General features: G+C 44.4%; 1 protein-coding gene across 1 annotated transcript in view; it reads right to left on the bottom strand.

Annotated features, from left to right (window-relative positions):
- LOC115195273 (histone-lysine N-methyltransferase 2C) overlaps positions 1–19797 on the bottom strand; it is a 225697-nt gene that overhangs the window by 120507 nt on the left and 85393 nt on the right. Inside the window, exon 11 of the mRNA XM_029755045.1 lies at positions 12765–12928. Within this exon, the coding sequence (XP_029610905.1) occupies positions 12765–12928 (164 nt within the window). The remainder of the gene's footprint in view (positions 1–12764; positions 12929–19797) is intronic.

Here is a 19797-nt window from a genome sequence, read left to right as displayed (position 1 = left end):
TGTGTGTCTGTGTGTGTGTGTGTGTGTGTGTGTGTGTGTGTGTGTGTGTGTGTGTGTGTGTGTGTGTGTGTGTGTGTGTGTGTGTGTGTGTGAGAGAGAGAGAGAGAGAGAGAGAGAGAGAGAGAGAGAGAGAGAGAGAGAGAGAGAGAGAGAAAGGGGGGGTGAAATGGAAAAGGCGAGGGTGAAAGCAAGAGGACAGACAGAGGGGGAGAGAGATGGAGAAAGTGCCTTTTTTTATCCACTAGTGGTAAATACACCAGCATCTCTCCATCTCAGTCTCTTTGCTGCTACCACCATCTACGCTCGGCTAACACAGATGGGAGAAGAGAGCAACGAGGACAGAGCATCCCATTGGCTGAGCCCAGGGAGTTATTTTTAACTTGTGGCAGAACCGCCAGTGTCTCCTGAGATGTTCCTCCCCCCCTCCCCCCAAGAGAGCCGTAAATCTCAGCACCATCACAGTGCACAGACAGGCACAAGACTGGATTCCCTTCACACTTCCATTCTCCTGCATTTATCTGATTATGCTGTCAGGCTGTGTTCTCAGAGAAAAAGTGAAGAATGTTAGTTCAATGTGGGACTGCCCATATGGAAATCTATACATGTATGATTGTACGTTGCCTTGGTTAAAAGCATCTGCTAAATGGTATATATTATTTTATACTGAACAAAAATATAAAATGCAACATGCAACAATTTCAACCATTTTTCTGAGTTACAGTTCAAATAAGGAAATCAGTCAATTTAAATGAATTCATTAGGATCTTTGGATTTCACATGACTTTGCAGGGGCGCAGCCATGGGTGGGCCTGGGAGGGCATAGGCCCTCCCAATTGGGAGCCAGGCCCACCCACTAGGGAGCCAGGCCCAGCCAATCAGAATTTGTTTTCTCACACAAAAGGGCTTTATTACAAACAGAAATACTCCTCAGTTTCATTAGCTGTCCGGGTGGCTGTTCTCAGACGATCCCGCAGGTAAAGACGCCTGAAGTGGAGGTCCTGGGCTGGCGTGGTTATACGTGGTCTGTTGTTGTGAGGCCGGTTGGACGTACTGCCAAATTCTCTAAAATGATGTTGGAGGCGGCTTTTGGTAGAAAAATTAACATTCAATTCTCTGGTAACAACTCTGGCTGGACATTCCTGCAGTTAGCATGTCAATTGCCCACACCCTCAAAACTTGAGACATCTGTGGCATTGTGTTGTGTGACAAAACTGCACATTTTAGAGTGGCCTTTTATAATAGCAATAAACGCACTATGGAGGTTTGTGGTATATGGCCAATATACCATAGCTAAGGGCTGTATCCAGGCACTCCGCATTGCATCATGCACAAGAACAGCCCTTAGCCATGGTATATTGGCTATATACTACACTCCCTCGGGCCTTATTGCTTAATTATAGAATACAAATCTACACTTCATGACCAAAAGAATGTGGACACCTGCACGTCAAACATCTTCTAAAATATAAATGGGCATCAATATGGAGTTTGTCCCCCCTTTGCTGCTATAACAGCCTCCACTCCTCTTGGAAGGCTTTAAAACTAGATGTTGGAACATTGCTGCGGAGACTTGATTCCATTCAGCCACAAGATGAGATTGGGCAATGATGTTGGGTGATTCGGCGTGGCTCGCAGTCGGCGTTCCAATTCATACCAAATGTGTTCGATAGGGTTGAGGTGAGAGCTCTGTTTAGGCCAGTCAAGTTCTTCCACACCGATCTCGACAAACCATATCTGTATGGACCTCGCTTTGTGCACGAGGGCACTGTCATGCTGAAACAGGAAAGGGCCATCCCCAAAATGTTGCCACAAAGTTGGAAGCACAGAATCGTCTAGAATGTAAATTGTACGCTGTAGCAATAGGATTTCCCTTCACTGGAACTAAGAGGCCTAGCCCTAACTATGAAAAAGAGCCCCAGACCAATACTACTCCACCAAACTTTCCAGTTGGCATTATGCATTCGGGCAGGTAGCGTTCTCATGGCATTCGCCAAACCCAAATTCGTCCATCAGACTGACAGATGGTGAAGCATGATTCATCACTCCAGAGAACATGTTTCCACTGCTCCAGAGTCCAATTGCGCATGGTGATCTTAGGCTTGTGTGCGGCTGCTCGGCCATGGCAACCCATTTCATGAAGCTCCCAACGAACGCTACATGTCTTGTGCTGACGTTGCTTCCAGAGGCAGTTTGGAACTCAGTAGTGAGTGTTGCAACCGAGGACAGATGATTTTTATGCACTACATGCTTCAGCACTCCCATTCTGTGAGCTTGTGTGGCCTACCACTTCACAGCAGAGCCGTTGTTGCGCCTACAAGTTTCCACTTCAGAACAACAGCAGTTGACCGGAACAGCACTAGTTGGGCAGACATTTGACAAATTGTCTTGTTGGAAAGGTAACATCCTATGACGGTGCCACGTTGAAAGTAACTCAGCTCTTCAGTGAGGCCATTCTACTGCCAATGTTTGTCTATGGAGATTGCATGGCTGTGTACTCGATTTTATACACCTGTCATCAACGGGTGTTGCTGAAATAGAAAAATCCACCAATTTGAAGGGGTGTCCACATACTACTATATACACAAAAGTATCTATACTAGACGTGTCTCATTGCTGCTTCGATCATACGGTTGACAGTGACACGTTGTGTTCTTTATTTACAATCAAGTTTCACCTTTGGTAAGAGTTTGTAGGAATGTAACTTTTAATACTCAACCTCTCATACAAGTCAATAGTGCTGCATTGTATTTCTGGTAGCTGTAGATGAGACTACCACTAGAATGATGTAGTTAATGAAATGCAAAGGGAGCGGTCAGTACTTGGCTCTGTGAAAAACAGGCGGTGTCCCAAATGGCACCCTATTTCCTAAATAATAATAATAGTCCCCATGCGCCCTGGTCAAAAGTAATGCACTACATAGGGAATAGGGTGCTATTTGGGATACAGCCTGCAACAAAAGGCCCTTGCTTGAATCACACCCTTGACATTGAGGCAAGAGCTCCCATTGTCTGGAGTGGTAGAGAAAAAGAAAGAAAAAAAATGGAAAAAAACGGTGCTGAAGTTCCAATCACACTGAAACACACACAACATCATAGCCTCAGCTGCACTGGCTAGAGAGGGAGGGAGAGAGGACCGGAAGAGAAATAATAGAGCCAACAGGATATAAAGTGTGAAAAGAGGGCTTAGTCAAAACTCAGCTGACTGAGCGACCCCCCCCCATCTCGTGTCTCCGCCTCTACAGAACACATCCCCGTCATCACCCAGTCCCAGGCTTTCAGCCTATATGCGCCCAAGGAGAGACCTTGTACCTCTTCTCCTACGAGCAGCACAGAAATAGAGGGCAGGGGAGGGGGAATGGGAGGGAGGAAACGAACAAGACAGAGAAATATGTAAGGCAGACAGTCGTGAGACACAGACCGGTACGCCATAACCAATCAGAACTGCAGTAGGCCTATATGCAAATAGACCGTTGCAATATGGATTTGTGCCACTCAATTGAACTGGACTGTGTTTACAGCATGAGCAGATGTGCTTGTTTTGAGATCAAAGGAAGAGCTACATGTAGCGAGAGTGCACATTGGACCATTCTACTCGTATATTCGCCTAAATATTTTGCTGTACAACCTGACATTTTTATTTCTGCGCATCAGTGTGCCTATGAAAATTAAGGATTCAATCTTTAATATCTAAAATATTTCTCATTGTGCTGCTAAATTTTCTTTATGTGTGTCTACATTTTTCAAAATTCAGCTGGTGGTAGAGAAACCAAAAGGTTGGGAACCACTGTCGTAGAGGCAGAAAAGATCTATAAACAAGATAACGAGAGACTTAAAGCTGGTACAACCTTAGTGTTCACAGTAAACGTGCACCGAAAGTTGCACAGAATTTTCACAACGCTCAAGTTTGGGGTCAGCAGACCTGAAATTTGCTCAGTGCCTACATTTTTTTTAGGGAACATTGGGCCCATGCATATGCGTGCACGACACACACACTGATGTGTTTGCCTACACGCATGTGCATCCCGCTTGCACACACTAACACACTCCCTCACATCCTCCTCTTTCACACACACACACACACACACACACACACACACACACACACACACACACACACACACATTGGAGAAGGGTGATGGGGTGCTACAGGGAGAGGAGAGGAGGAGAAAGGGGGAAATCACAACAAATCCACGCCGCAATTCATCTGGGTGCCAAGCGGATTGGGAACAGGGTCCATTTTCATTAGGCCCGGTAATAACGCCTTCGAGGGAAATCAGATTGGCTTTTAGCTGGTGGGGCCGGCCCATGATAGGTCACCAGCTGGTTCTGTGAATACAGGAAGCCAATAAATGATGCATTTCTCTCCCACCACTCGCTGCCTGGCTCAGAGAGATGGAGTGGATGGAAGGGATTCAGACAATGCTGTGTGGACCTTCCCTTTGAGTATCGGCAGAATTTAACTGCATCCTCCAAAAACACTACACAAAACCCCAAACACAATTAGTTATTGTCCAAAAAATGTGATCAGGCCAATTTGTTTGAGCCAAATAGTCAACAAGACTACAGCACTATTCCACAGTCAACAACAAGACTACAGCACTATTCCACATAGTCAGGTAGACAATGACCCTATTACACAGTCAACTTTACTACAACACATAGTCAACAGTCAAAAAGACTACAACTATTTCCCACAGTCAACAAGAACACAACTAAGTCAAAGCTACAGCACTGTTCCATAGTCAACACAACATATTTACACACTAATTCAAAGACCACGACTATTCCACAGTCAACAACTAGACTACAGCATTATTCCACATAGTCAACAACTAGACCACAGCACTATTCCACAGTCAGCTAGACCACAACACTTTTCCACAGTCAGCTAGACTACAATACTATTCCACAGTCAGCTAGACTACAATACTATTCCACATAGTCAACAAGACTACAACGACATTCTACATAATCAACTGGAACAGTGGTTCCCAAACTTTTTATAGTCCCGTACACCTTCAAACATTCAACCTCCAGCTGCGTACCCCCTCTAGCACCAGGATCAGTGCACTATCAAATGTTGCTTTTTGCTATCATTGTAAGCCTGCCACACACACACTATAAGAATGAGTGAGAGTTGTCACAACCCGGCTTGGGGGAAGTGATAAAGAGCTCTTATAGGACCAGGGCACAAATAATAATAATCAATCATTTTGCTCTTTATTTAGCCATCTTACATATAAAACCTTATTTGTTCATAAAAAATGGTGAATAACTCACCATAAGTTAATCAGAAGGGTGTGCTTGAAAGGATGCACATAACTCAATTTCAATGTTGGGTTGTATTGGAGAGTGTCAGTCTTAAATCATTTCACACACACAGTCTGTACCTTTCTTTTCATTCTAGTGAGGGCCGAAAATCCACTCTCACATAGGTACGTGATTGCAAAGGGCATCAGTGTCTTAACAGCGAGATTTAGCAAGGCAAGAAACTCTTGAGCGCTGCCAAATCCAGAAATCTGGCAGTGGCTTCTGATTAAATTACATTTTCACAGAATCGCTTGTTGCAATTTCGATGAGGCTCTCTTGTTCAGATATCGGTAAGTGGACTGGAGGCAGGGCATGAAAGGGCTAACGAATCCAGTTGTTTGTGTTGTCCGTTTTGGGAAAGTACCTGCGTAATTGCTCACCCAACTCACTCAGGTGCTTCGCTATATCACATTTGACATTGTCCGTAAGCTTGAGTTCATTTGCACACAACAAAAAAAAATCATACAACGATGGAAAGACCTGTGTGTTGTCCTTGTAAATGCAGACAGAGAAGAGCTCCAACTTCTTAATCATAGCCTGAATTTTGTCCCGCACATTGATTATAGTTGCAGAGTCCCTGTAATCCTAGATTCAGATCATTCAGGCGAGAAAAAACATCACCCAGATAGGCCAGTCGGGTGAGAAACTTGTCATCATGGAAGCGGTCAGACAAGTGAAAATGAAGGTCAGTAAAGAAAACTTATCGCTCGTCTCTCAATATTAAAAAAAACATGTCAATACTTTGCCCCTTGATAACCAGCGCATGTTGTAAAAGCGTTACATGGCGCTGCCCATATCATTGCATAATGCAGAAAATACACAAGAGTTCAGGGGCCTTGCTTTAATAACAAAGTTAACCATTTTCACTGTAGGGTCCAAAACGTCTTTCAAGCTGTCAGGCATTCCCTTGGCAGCAAGAGCCTCTCGGTGGAAGCTGCAGTGTACCCAAGTGGCATCGGGAGCAACTGCTTGCACACGCGTTACCACTCCACTATGTCTCCCTGTCATGGCTTTTGTGCCATCAGTACAGAAACCAACACATCTTGACCACCGATGTCACAGATGTCCAAAACTTTAAAATATCCTCTCATGTTGTCCTGGATTCCAGTGGTTTGCAGAAGAGGATGTCTTCCTTAATTGACCCCCCATAAAGGTAACGGACATATACCAGGAGCTGTGCCAGGCCCCCCACGTCTGTTGACTCATCCAGCTGTAACGCACAGAATTCACGGCCTTTTATGCAAAGCAGCAATTGTTTCAAACCATCTCCTGCCATGTCACTGATGCGTCATGAAACAGTGTTGTTTGATGAAAATATTGCCTGTATAGTTTTTTTGTCTGTATAGCATTGTCCCAGCCTTATCCGCGGCAGCAGGAATAATTAAGTCATCCACAATAGTATGGAGCTTGCCTGCCCTAGCCACTCGGTAGCTCACCATATAAGACACTTCTAGCCCCTTCTTATTAATGGTTTCTGTTGCTTTTATACAGTCTACTACTTGAAAGTCGTCTTTATTCTCGCTCAAAAAACTCCTGTGGCTTATTTTTTAAATGGTCATGTTTCGGTTCTAAAGGTCTGCGCAAGAGTGAAGGTTTCCCGCGAGAGAGTAACGGTTAATGTGATTGGATGTTAATTATTTGACTAGGCTACCTGACATTGTGCTGTTATTTCACTGAACACTAGATGGTTTCATGTTATTTTTGGCAGTGAAACGAGGCTATTCAGGCGATAAAAAAAACTCACCCAAATGTATAGCCCCGTTGGAAAATATAAATCCACTGTTTGAAAATGTGCAGATTATTATTCTTTTTAATAAAATTGTTATTTGTTAAAATGTGAATCACATTTTTAGTTGGCGTACCCCCGACGGCATTGCGGTTACCCCCGTTTGGGAATACCTGAACTATACAATACCTTATTACACAGTCAACAGCACTACAGCACTAGTCCATAGTCGTCAACTAGACTACAACACTAGTCCATAGTCGTCAACAACTAGACTACAACACTAGTCCATAGTCGTCAACAACTAGACTACAACACTAGTCCATAGTCGTCAACAACTAGACTACAACACTAGTCCATAGTCGTCAACAACTAGACTACAGCACTAGTCCATAGTCGTCAACAACTAGACTACAGCACTAGTCCATAGTCGTCAACAACTAGACTACAGCACTAGTCCATAGTCGTCAACAACTAGACTACAGCACTAGTCCATAGTCGTCAACAACTAGACTACAGCACTAGTCCATAGTCGTCAACAACTAGACTACAGCACTAGTCCATAGTCGTCAACAACTAGACTACAGCACTAGTCCATAGTCGTCAACAACTAGACTACAGCACTAGTCCATAGTCGTCAACTAGACTACAGCACTAGTCCATAGTCGTCAACTAGACTACAACACTAGTCCATAGTCGTCAACTAGACTACAACACTAGTCCATAGTCGTCAACTAGACTACAACACTAGTCCATAGTCGTCAACAACTAGACTACAGCACTAGTCCATAGTCGTCAACAACTAGACTACAGCACTAGTCCATAGTCGTCAACAACTAGACTACAGCACTAGTCCATAGTCGTCAACAACTAGACTACAGCACTAGTCCATAGTCGTCAACAACTAGACTACAGCACTAGTCCATAGTCGTCAACAACTAGACTACAGCACTAGTCCATAGTCGTCAACAACTAGACTACAGCACTAGTCCATAGTCGTCAACAACTAGACTACAGCACTAGTCCATAGTCGTCAACAACTAGACTACAACACTAGTCCATAGTCGTCAACTAGACTACAACACTAGTCCATAGTCGTCAACAACTAGACTACAGCACTAGTCCATAGTCGTCAACAACTAGACTACAACACTAGTCCATAGTCGTCAACTAGACTACAACACTAGTCCATAGTCGTCAACTAGACTACAACACTAGTCCATAGTCGTCAACTAGACTACAACACTAGTCCATAGTCAACAACTAGACTACAACACTAGTCCATAGTCGTCAACTAGACTACACCTTTCCACATAATCAACAAGACAATAACCCTATTACACATAGTCAACAGTACTACAACACTACTCCAGTCAACAGTACTACAACACTACTCCATAGTCAACAGTACTACAACACTACTCCATAGTCAACAAGACTACAACACTATTCCACAGTCAACATCACTATTCTGATCGTCAGCGAGACTACAACACTATTCTAGTCAACAACACTATTCTGATCGTCAGCGAGACTACAACACTATTCCAGTCAACAACACTATTCTGATAGTCAGCGAGACTACAACACTATTCCACAGTCAACATCACTATTCTGATCGTCAGCGAGACTACAACATTATTCCACAGTCAACAACACTATTCTGATCGTCAACAACACTACAACACTATTCCACAGTCAACTAGACAATAACACTATTCCACAGTCAACAGTACTACAACACTAATCAGTCAGACTACAGCACTATTCCAGAGTCAACAAGACTACAACAGTATTCCAGATAGTCAACAAGACTACAGCCCTATTCCACAGTCAACAACAATACAATACCATTCCACATAGTCGACAACAAGACTACATACAGCCATATTCCACATTCAATAAGACTATAGCCCAATTCCACAAGACTATAGGACTATTCCACAGTCTGACTACAGGACAATTCCATATTCTCAATAACTAGACTAGGGATGGGCATAAATAATAGAGTACTGGAACGAATGTCAAAGCGCTGTCTTTAACCAGAGATGGAAATGTTGTCTTGAAAACAACATTAATTTGCTTTGACTCAAGTGTTCCATTTTTACATGTGCATTTGCAGGGCACAACAAAAAATAAACCAAGATAAGCATCACACAGATCTACCTAAATCCCCTCAGAGTTTCACTCACTCAATAGCATTCTGACCGCTCTCTCTACACAAGCTGAAGCTGTGCTGAGTGCGCTCACAAGCTCCTGTTAGACCTACAGAAATAAATGCCTATCTGATGGGATACACAAACTAAATTCCTTGCCAAATGATCACAGTTCTATCAGAAATTCTAAATGGACTGGTTGACTGAAGTAGGGAATTGTGTTCCACCAACAAGCCCTGCCGTTTTGGAATAATTGTGTGCCGTCCATTTTTTGCTTTGCGAACTGCTAGCGCCAATTAGTCTATAACCACTCTATACATAGACAGTGAAATATGTAAAAATACAGTTGAAGTTAAATTCAAGAATCAATGGACAGATATACAAATCAAAAATGGATGTACAGTTGAAGTCGGAAGTGTACATACACCTTAGCCAAATACATTTAAACTCAGTTTTTCACAATTCCTGACATTTAATCCTAGTAAAAATCCCCTGTCTTAGGTCAGTTAGGATCACCACTTTATTTGAAAAATGTGAAATGTCAGAATAGTAGAGAGAATTATTTATTTCAGCTTTTATTTCTGTCATCACATTCCCAGTGGGTCAGAAGTTTACATACACTCAATTTGTATTTGGTAGCATTGCCTTTAAATTGTTTAACTTGGGTCAAACGTTTCAGGTAGCCTTCCACAAGCTTCCCACAATAAGTGGGGTGAATTTTGGCCAATTCCTCCTGACAGAGCTGGTTTAACTGAGTCAGGTTTCTATGCCTCCTTGCTCTCACACACTTTTCAGTTCTGCCCACAAATGCTCTATAGGATGCTCTATAGGATTGAGGTCAGGGCTTTGTGATGGCCACTCCAATACCTTGACTTTGTTGTCCTTAAGCCATTTTGCCACAACTTTGGAAGTATGCTTGGGGTCATTGTCCATTTGGAAGACCCATTTGCGACCAAACATGAAACTCCTGACTGATGTCTTGAGATGTTGCTTCAATATATCCACATCATTTTCCTGCCTCATTATGCCATCTGTTTCATGAAGTGCACCAGTCCCTCCTGCAGCAAAGCACCACCACAACATGATGCTGCCACCCCCGTGCTTCACAGTTGGGATGGTGTTCTTCGGCTTGCAAGCCTCCCCCTTTTTCCTCCAAACATAACGATGGTCATTATGGCCAAACACTTCTATTTTTGTTTCATCAGACCAGAGGACATTTCTCAATGTCTGGATTTTTTTATGGTGGTTTTGGAGCAGGGGCTTCTTCCTTGCTGAGCGGCCTTTCAGGTTATGTCGATATAGGACTCGTTTTACTGAGGATATAGATACTGTTGTACCTGTTTCCTCCAGCATCTTCACAAGGTCCTTTGCTGTTGTTCTGGGATTGATTTGCACATTTCGCACCAAAGAACGTTCACCGCTAGGAGACAGAACGCGTCTCCTTCCTGAGCGGTATGACGGAGGCGTGGTCCCATGGTGTTTATACTTGTGTAATATTGTTTGTACAGATGAACGTGGTACCTTCAGGCGTTTGGAAATTGCTCCCAAGGATGAACCAGACTTGTGGAGGTCTAAAAAAAAAATCTGAGGTCTTGGCTGATTTCCTCATGATGTCAAGCAAAGAGACACTGAGTTTAAAGGTAGGCCTTGAAATACACAGCTCAAAAAAATAAAGGGAACACTTAAACAACACATCCTAGATCTGAATGAAATAAATAATCTTATTAAATAGTTGAATGTGCTGACAACAAAATCACACAAAAATAATCAATGGAAATCCAATTTATCAACCCATGGATGTCTGGATTTGGAGTCACACTCAAAATTAAAGTGGAAAACCACACTACAGGCTGATCCAACTTTGATGTAATGTCCTTAAAACAAGTCAAAATGAGGCTCAGTAGTGTGTGTGGCCTCCACGTGCCTGTATGACCTCCCTACAACGCCTGGGCATGCTCCTGATGAGGTGGCGGATGGTCTCCTGAGGGATCTCCTCCCAGACCTGGGACTAAAGCATCCGCCAACTGCTGGACAGTCTGTGGTGCAACGTGGCGTTGGTGGATGGAGCGAGACATGATGTCCCAGATGTGCTCAATTGGATTCAGGTCTGGGGAACGGGCGGGCCAGTCCATAGCATCAATGCCTTCCTCTTGCAGGAACTGCTGACACACTCCAGCCACATGAGGTCTAGCATTGTCTTGCATTAGGAGGAACCCAGGGCCAACCGCACCAGCATATGGTCTCACAAGGGGTCTGAGGATCTCATCTCGGTACCTAATGGCAGTCAGGCTACCTCTGGCGAGCACATGGAGGGCTGTGCGGCCCCCCAAAGAAATGCCACCCCACACCATGACTGACCCACCGCCAAACCGGTCATGCTGGAGGATGTTGCAGGCAGCAGAACATTCTCCACGGCGTCTCCAGACTCTGTCACGTCTGTCACCTGCTCAGTGTGAACCTGCTTTCATCTGTGAAGAGCACAGGGCGCCAGTGGCGAATTTGCCAATCTTGGTGTTCTCTGGCAAATGCCAAACGTCCTGCATGGTGTTGGGCTGTAAGCACAACCCCCACCTGTGGATGTCGGGCCCTCATACCACCCTCATGGAGTCTGTTTCTGACCGTTTGAGCAGACACATGCACATTTGTGGCCTGCTGGAGGTCATTTTGCAGGGCTCTGGCAGTGCTCCTCCTTGCACAAAGGAGGAGGTAGCGGTCCTGCCGCTGGGTTGTTGCCCTCCTACGGCCTCCTCCACGTCTCCTGAAGTACTGGCCTGTCTCCTGGTAGCGCCTCCATGCTCTGGACACTACGCTGACAGACACAGCAAACCTTCTTGCCACAGCTCGCATTGATGTGCCATCCTGGATGAGCTGCACTACCTGAGCCACTTGTGTGGGTTGTAGACTCCGTCTCATGCTACCACTAGAGTGAAAGCACCGCCAGCATTCAAAAGGTGACCAAAACATCAGCCAGGAAGCATAGGAACTGAGAAGTGGTCAGTGGTCACCACCTGCTGAACCACTCCTTTATTTGGGGTGTCTTGCTTATTGCCTATAATTTACACCTGTTGTCTATTCCATTTGCACAACAGCATGTGAAATTTATTGTCAATCAGTGTTGCGTCCTAAGTGGACAGTTTGATTTCACAGAAGTGTGACTGACTTGGAGTTACATTGTGTTATTTAAGTGTTCCCTTTATTTTTTTGAGCAGTGTACATCCACAGGTACACCTCCAATTGACTCAAATGATGTTAATTAGCCTATCAAAAGCTTCTAAAGCCATGACATCATTTTCTGGAATTTTCCAAGCTGTTTAAAGGCGCAGTCAACTTAGTGTATGTAAACTTGTAACCCACTGGAATTGTGATACAGTGAATTATAAGTGAATGAATCTGTCTGTAAACAATTGTTGGAATAATTACTTGTGTCATGTAGATGTTTTAACGAACTTGCTAAAACTATAGTTTGTTAACAAGAAATGTGTGAATTTTAATGACTCCAACCTAAGTGTATGTAAACTACCGACTTCAACTGTAGGTAAATGACAGCTGTTCAGAGCTGTGTGTGTTTCTTACCCATAGTGGGTTCTGGTTCTGGTTCTGTGGATTCCTGGATGGGGCTGGCCGGGGTTTCCACCATGTCGCTCTCCACCTGCTTACAGACGGTGCACATGTAGTCGGCCTGTGGGTGGAGGTCCAAGTTGCCCCCTGCCTGCTTCTCACACTCCCCATGAAGCCACCTGAGAGAGAACCACCAAACACAATTAAATAAACAAACAGCTTTACATTACTTCAACCTGACGTGACTAAGATGACGCAATAAATACTTATGACTGGAACGTACCACATTCAAATGCTTCATCATAACAGTGAAGATTTATTTGTCATACATGTGAAGCTGGTTTTCAACTCAGTAAGTCATTCCTTACACCAGGAATAGTTATTTGACATCCACCCCAAAGCATTAGGCATGAAACAACTTTTTAGCCAGGCAGGTTGGGCTCATCATCAGTCAGTAAGCCTCCATGGAAGGGACTCTAAGCCTGTGGTTTGTGGGTTTGCTCTCCCAGCCGTGTTTCCCCAGTCGCTCACTCTCCTCCACTCTTCCTGCCTTTATTGCCCCCCCCCCCCACCCCCTGCGTACTCTGCCTTGCTCCCCCCCTCGATTCTTCTGCCATGCTCTCTCCGCCAGTCTCTCCCTTCCCCCCCACCCACACCCTACTCTTCCTTGTCGCCCTGCTGCAGGTGTGTTCCAGTGGGGTGCCTGCAGCCTGACTTGTCTCCTGTTCAATTTTCTCTCTGGCTCTCCCTGTCTGCAGTAATTACATTTCTGCGCAGGCACCTGGGCCTGTCAGCCGGCTGTGTCGAGAGGGCCCCCCAAGCGAGTGTCCGCAGTAGGCAGAGGGTCATTATGGGGAATTGTGCTTCTCCAGCAACCACTGGCGGACTTACTATTAGGCAGAAGAGGCAATTGCCGCAGGCCTCACATCAAGGGGCCTCATGAGCTGGGCATAAAAAAAATATTCTCAGCTTGGCTCATTCCAGGGTTTTTCTTTATTTTTACTATTTTCTACATTGTAGAATAATAGTGAAGACATCATAACTATGAAATAACACATATGGAATCATGTAGTAACAAAAAAGTGTTAAACAAATTAAATAATATTTTTTTTGAGATTCTTCAATGTAGCCACCCTTTGCCTTGATGACAGATGTGTATTCTCTCAACCAGCTTCATGAAGTAGTCACCTGGAAAGCATTTCAATTAACAGGTGTGCCTTCTTAACTTCTTTGGGATAGGGGCGGTATTTTGACGTTCAGATGAAAAGCGTGCCCAAAGTAAAGTGCCTGCTACTCAGGCCCAGAGGATAGGATATGCATATAATTGGTAGATGTGGATAGAAAACACACTAAAGTTTCTAAAACTGTTCAAATAATGTCTGTGTGTATAACAGAACTGAAATGGCAGGCGAAACCCCGAGGACAAACCATATTTTTTAATTTAAAAAAAAAATCTGCATACCACTGATTTCAATGGCTGGCACTTTTATAATAGGGCAAAATCGTCCCCGATTGCAGTTCCTAGGGCTTCCACTAGATGTCAACAGTCTTTAGAAAGAGTTTCAGGCTGGTTTTTGGAAAAATGAGCCAGAAATTGTAGTTTTTCTAAGTGGCTCCCATTTTGGCTGTAGTGTTTCCAAGCGCATGGCCGAGAGAGCGCGTTCTTTTTGTTTATCTCCGGTAAAGACAATAACGATTCTCCGTCTTAAATTTTAGCGTTTATTTGCGTATCTAAAGGTTTGATTATAAACGTTGATTGACTTGTTTGGATAAGTTTATTGGTAATGTTTGGGATTCATTTTGAAGGAGGGAAACCGAGTGGATTATTGACTGAAGTGCGCCAGCTAAACTGAGTATTTATGGATATAAAGAAGGACTTTATCGAACAAAAGGACCATTTGTAATGTAACTGGGACCTTTTGGAGTGCCAACAGAAGAAGATCGTCAAAAGGTAAGGCATATATTATATCGCTATTTTTGACTTGGTTGAAAATGATATGTTATGCATTTGTGTGCTGGGCGCTGACCTTAGATAATCGTATGGTTTGCTTTCGCCGTAAAGCCTTTTTGAAATCTGAAACCTTGGCTGGATTTACAACAAGGTAAGCTTTATTTTGATGTATTGCACTTGTGATTTCATGAAAGTTAAATATTTATAGTAATTTAATTTAAATTTCGCACTCTGCAATTTCACCAGATGTTGGCCAGATGGGACGCTAGCGTCCCAATGATCCGCAAGAAGTTAAAAGCTAATTTGTAGAACTTCTTTCCTTCTTAATGCGTTTGAGCCAATCAGTTGTGCTGTGAAAAGGTACGGGTGGTATACAGAAGATAGCCCTATTTGGTAAAAGACCAAGTCCATATTATGTCAAGAACAGCTCAAATAAGCAAAGAGCACTTTAAAACATGAACGTCAGTCAATATGGATAATTTCAAGAACTTTGAAAGTTTCTTAAAGTGCAGTCGCTAAAACCATCAAGCGCTATGATGAAACTGGCTCATGAGGATCGCCACAGGAAAGGAAGACCGCCACAGGAAAGGAAGACCTCTGCCGCAGAGAATAAGTTCATTAGAGTTAACCTCAGATTGCAGCCCAAATAAATGCATCACGGAGTTCAAGTAACAGATACATCTCAATATCAACTGTTCAGACACTGCGTGAATCAGGCCTTCATGGTTGAATTGCTGCAAAGAAACCACTACTAAAGGATACCAATAAGAAGAAAAGACTTGCTTGGGCCAAGAAACATGAGCAATGGACTTTAGACAAGTAGACATCTGTCCTTTGGTCTGATGAGTCAAAATTGGAGATTTTTGGTTCCAACCGCCGTGTCTTTGTGAGACGCAGAGTAGGTGAACGGATGAACTCTGCATATGTGGTTCCCACCGTGAAGCATGGAGGTGGTGTGATGGTGCTCTGCTGACACTGTCAGTGATTTATTTAGAATTCAAGGCACAATTAACCAGCATGGCTACCACAGCATTCTGCAGCGATACGCCAACCCATCTGGTTTGCGCTTAGTGGGACTATCATTTGATTTTCAACAGGACAATGACCCAAAACACGCCTCCAGGCTGTGTAAGGGCTATTTGACCAAGGAGAGTGGTGGAGTGCTGCACCAGAAGACCTTGCCTCTGCAATCACCCAACCTCAACCCAATTGAGATGGTTTGGGATGAGTTGCAAAGCTGTCATCAAGACAAAGTGTGGCTAATTTGAAGAATCTCAAATATATTTTGATTTGTTTAACACTTTTTTGGTTACGACATGATTCCATGTGTTATTTCATAGACAGGGTCCTGAGAAAGGGACGTATATATACTGCTCAAAAAAATAAAGGGAACACTAAAATAACATCCTAGATCTGAATGAATGAAATAATCTTATTAAATTATTTTTTCTTTGCGTAGTTGAATGTGCTGACAACAAAATCACACAAAAATAATCAATGGAAATCCAATTTACCAACCCATGGAGGTCTGGATTTGGAATCACACTCAAAATTAAAAGTGGAAAACCACACTACAGGCTGATCCAACTTTGATGTAATGTCCTTACAACAAGTCAAAATGAGGCTCAGTAGTGTGTGTGGCCTCCACGTGCCTGTATGACCTCCCTACAACGCCTGGGCATGCTCCTGATGAGGTGGCGGATGGTCTCCTGAGGGATCTCCTCCCAGACCTGGGACTAAAGCATCCGCCAACTCCTGGACAGTCTGTGGTGCAACGTGGCGTTGGTGGATGGAGCGAGACATGATGTCCCAGATGTGCTCAATTGGATTCAGGTCTGGGGAACGGGCGGGCCAGTCCATAGCATCAATGCCTTCCTCTTGCAGGAACTGCTGACACACTCCAGCCACATGAGGTCTAGCATTGTCTTGCATTAGGAGGCACCCAGGGCCAACCGCACCAGCATATGGTCTCACAAGGGGTCTGAGGATCTCATCTCGGTACCTAATGGCAGTCAGGCTACCTCTGGCGAGCACATGGAGGGCTGTGCGGCACCCCAAAGAAATGCCACCCCACACCATGACTGACCCACCGCCAAACCGGTCATGCTGGAGGATGTTGCAGGCAGCAGAACGTTCTCCACGGCGTCTCCAGACTGTCACGTCTGTCACATGTGCTCAGTGTGAACCTGCTTTCATCTGTGAAGAGCACAGGGCGCCAGTGGCGAATTTGCCAATCTTAGTGTTCTCTGGCAAATGCCAAACGTCCTGCACGGTGTTGGGCTGTAAGCACAACCCCCACCTGTGGACGTCGGGCCCTCATACCATCCTCGTGGAGTCTGTTTCTGACCGTTTGAGCAGACACATGCACATTTGTGGCCTGCTGGAGGTCATTTTGCAGTGCTCTGGCAGTGCTCCTCCTGCTCCTCCTTGCACAAAGGCGGAGGTAGCGGTCCTGCTGCTGGGTTGTTGCCCTCCTACGGCCTCCTCCACGTCTCCTGATGTACTGGCCTGTCTCCTGGTAGCGCCTCCATGCTCTGGACACTACGCTGACAGACACAGCAAACCTTCTTGCCACAGCTCGCATTGATGTGCCATCCTGGATGAGCTGCACTACCTGAGCCACTTGTGTGGGTTGTAGACTCCGTCTCATGCTACCACTAGAGTGAAAGCACCGCCAGCATTCAAAAGCGACCAAAACATCAGCCAGGAAGCATAGGAACTGAGAAGTGGTCTGTGGTCCCCACCTGCAGAACCACTCCTTTATTGGGGGTGTCTTGCTAATTGCCTATAATTTCCACCTGTTGTCTATTCCATTTACACAACAGCATGTGAAATGTATTGTCAATCAGTGTTGCTTCCTAAGTGGACAGTTTGATTTCACAGAAGTGTGATTGACTTGGAGTTACATTGTGTTGTTTAAGTGTTCCCTTTATTTTTTGGAGCAGTGTATATATATATATATAGAAAAAAGAAAACGTCCCTTTCTCAGGACCCTGTCTTTCAAAGATAATTTGAAAAAATCCAAATAAATTCACAGATCTTCATTGTAAAGGGTTTAAACACTGTTTCCCATGCTTGTTCAATGAACCATAAACAATGAATGAACATGCATCTGTGGAAGGGTCGTTAAGACACTAACAGATTAGACGGTAGGCAATTAAGGTCACAGTATTGAAAACTTAGGACACTAAAGAGGCCTTTCTACTGACTCTGAAAAACACCAAAAGAAAGATGCCCAGAGTCCCTGCTCATCTGCGTGAATGTGCCTTAGGCATGCTGCAAGGAGGCAAGGAGTCATGAGGACTACAAATGTGGCCAGGGCAATAAATTGCAATGTCCGTACTGTGAGACGCCTAAGAGAGCGCTACACGAAGACAGGATGGACAACTGATCGTCCTCGCAGTGGCAGACCACGTGTAACAACACCTGCACAGGATCGGTACATCTGAACATCACACCTGCGGGACAGGTACAGGATGGCAACCACAACTGCCCGAGTTACACCAGGAATGCACAATCCCTCCATCGGTGCTCAGACTGTCCGCAATAGGCTGAGAGAGGCTGGACTGAGGGCTTGGAAGGCCTGTTGTAAGGCAGGTCCTCACCAGACATCACCGGCAGCAACGTCGCCTATGTGCACAAACCCACCGCTGGACCAGACAGGACTGGCAAAAAGTGCTCCTCTGACAAGTCGCGGTTTTGTCTCACCAAGGGGTCATGGTCGGTTTCACGTTTATTGTCGAAGGAATGAGCGTTACATCGAGGCCTGTACTCTGTCATTGCAGGCAATCTCAACGCTGTGCGTTACAGGGAAGACATCCTCCTCCCTCATGTGGTACCCTTCCTGCAGGCTCATCCTGACATGTTTTATTTTTATTTCACCTTTATTTAACCAGGTAGGCCAGTTGAGAACAAGTTCTCATTTACAACTGCGACCTGGCCAAGATAAGGCAAAGCAGTGCAACAAAAAAAACAGAGTTACACATTGGATAAACAAAAGTACAGTCAATAACAATAGAAAAATCTATATACAGTGTGTGCAAATGGAGTAAGGAGGTAAGGCAATAAATAGGCCATAGTAGCGAAGTAATTACAATTTCGAAAATTAACACTGGAGTGATAGATGTGCAGATGATGATGTGCAAGTAGAAATACTGGTGTGCAAAAGAGCAAAAAAGTAAATAAAAACAATATGGGGATTAGGTAGGTAGTTGGATGGGCTATTTACAGATGGGCTATGTACAGCTGCAGCGATCGGTAAGCTGCTCTGACAGCTGATGCTTAAAGTTAGAATTTTGCAATTCGTTCCAGTCATTGGCAGCAGAGAACTGAAAGGAAAGGCGGCCAAAGGCGTTTGACCCTCCAGCATGACAATGTCACCAGCCATACTGCTCGTTCTGTGCGTGATTTCCTGCAAGAGAGGAATGTCAGTGTTCTGCCATGGCCAGCGAAGAGCTCGGATCTCAATCCCGTTGAGCATTTCTGGGACCTGTTGGATTGGAAGGTGAGGGCTAGGGCCATTCCCCCCAGAAATGTCCGGGAACTTGCAGGTGCCTTGGTGGAAGAGTGGGGTAACATCTCACAGCAAGAACTGGCAAATCTGGTGCAGTCCATGAGGAGGAGATGCCACACCAGATATTGACTGTTACTTTTGACCCCCACTTTGTTCAAGGACACATTATTCCATTTCTGTTAGTCACATGTCTGTGGAACTTGTTCAGTTAATGTCTGTTGTTGAATCTTGTTATGTTCATACAAATATTTACAAATGTTAAGTTTGCTGAAAATAAACGCAGTTTACAGTGAAAGGACGTTTCTTTTTTTGCTGAGTTTTTATTTTATTCAAATATGTCTTTTTTTTCAATCCCCATCAAAATCTGCCTGTTTAAGCTAGAGATATGCATTAGGGAAGGCTGATTTTCAACGAGGAAAGCTTAGTAGAAACTCAGACCCGGGCCCTTAGATACAAGGGGGATACAATACGCATTTTTTTTTACTAAAGACAGGTGCTGCTGATAATACAGTCACTGTCGTGGAGACAGAGGACATGTATGTGTAGCCCATGCATCTGATGCTGTCTGGCCAAAAAGAGTATGG

Source organism: Salmo trutta, chromosome 6 (assembly GCF_901001165.1).
Source record: "Salmo trutta chromosome 6, fSalTru1.1, whole genome shotgun sequence".
NCBI lineage: Eukaryota > Metazoa > Chordata > Actinopteri > Salmoniformes > Salmonidae > Salmo > Salmo trutta.
This window is presented reverse-complemented; position numbering and strand designations above follow the sequence as displayed.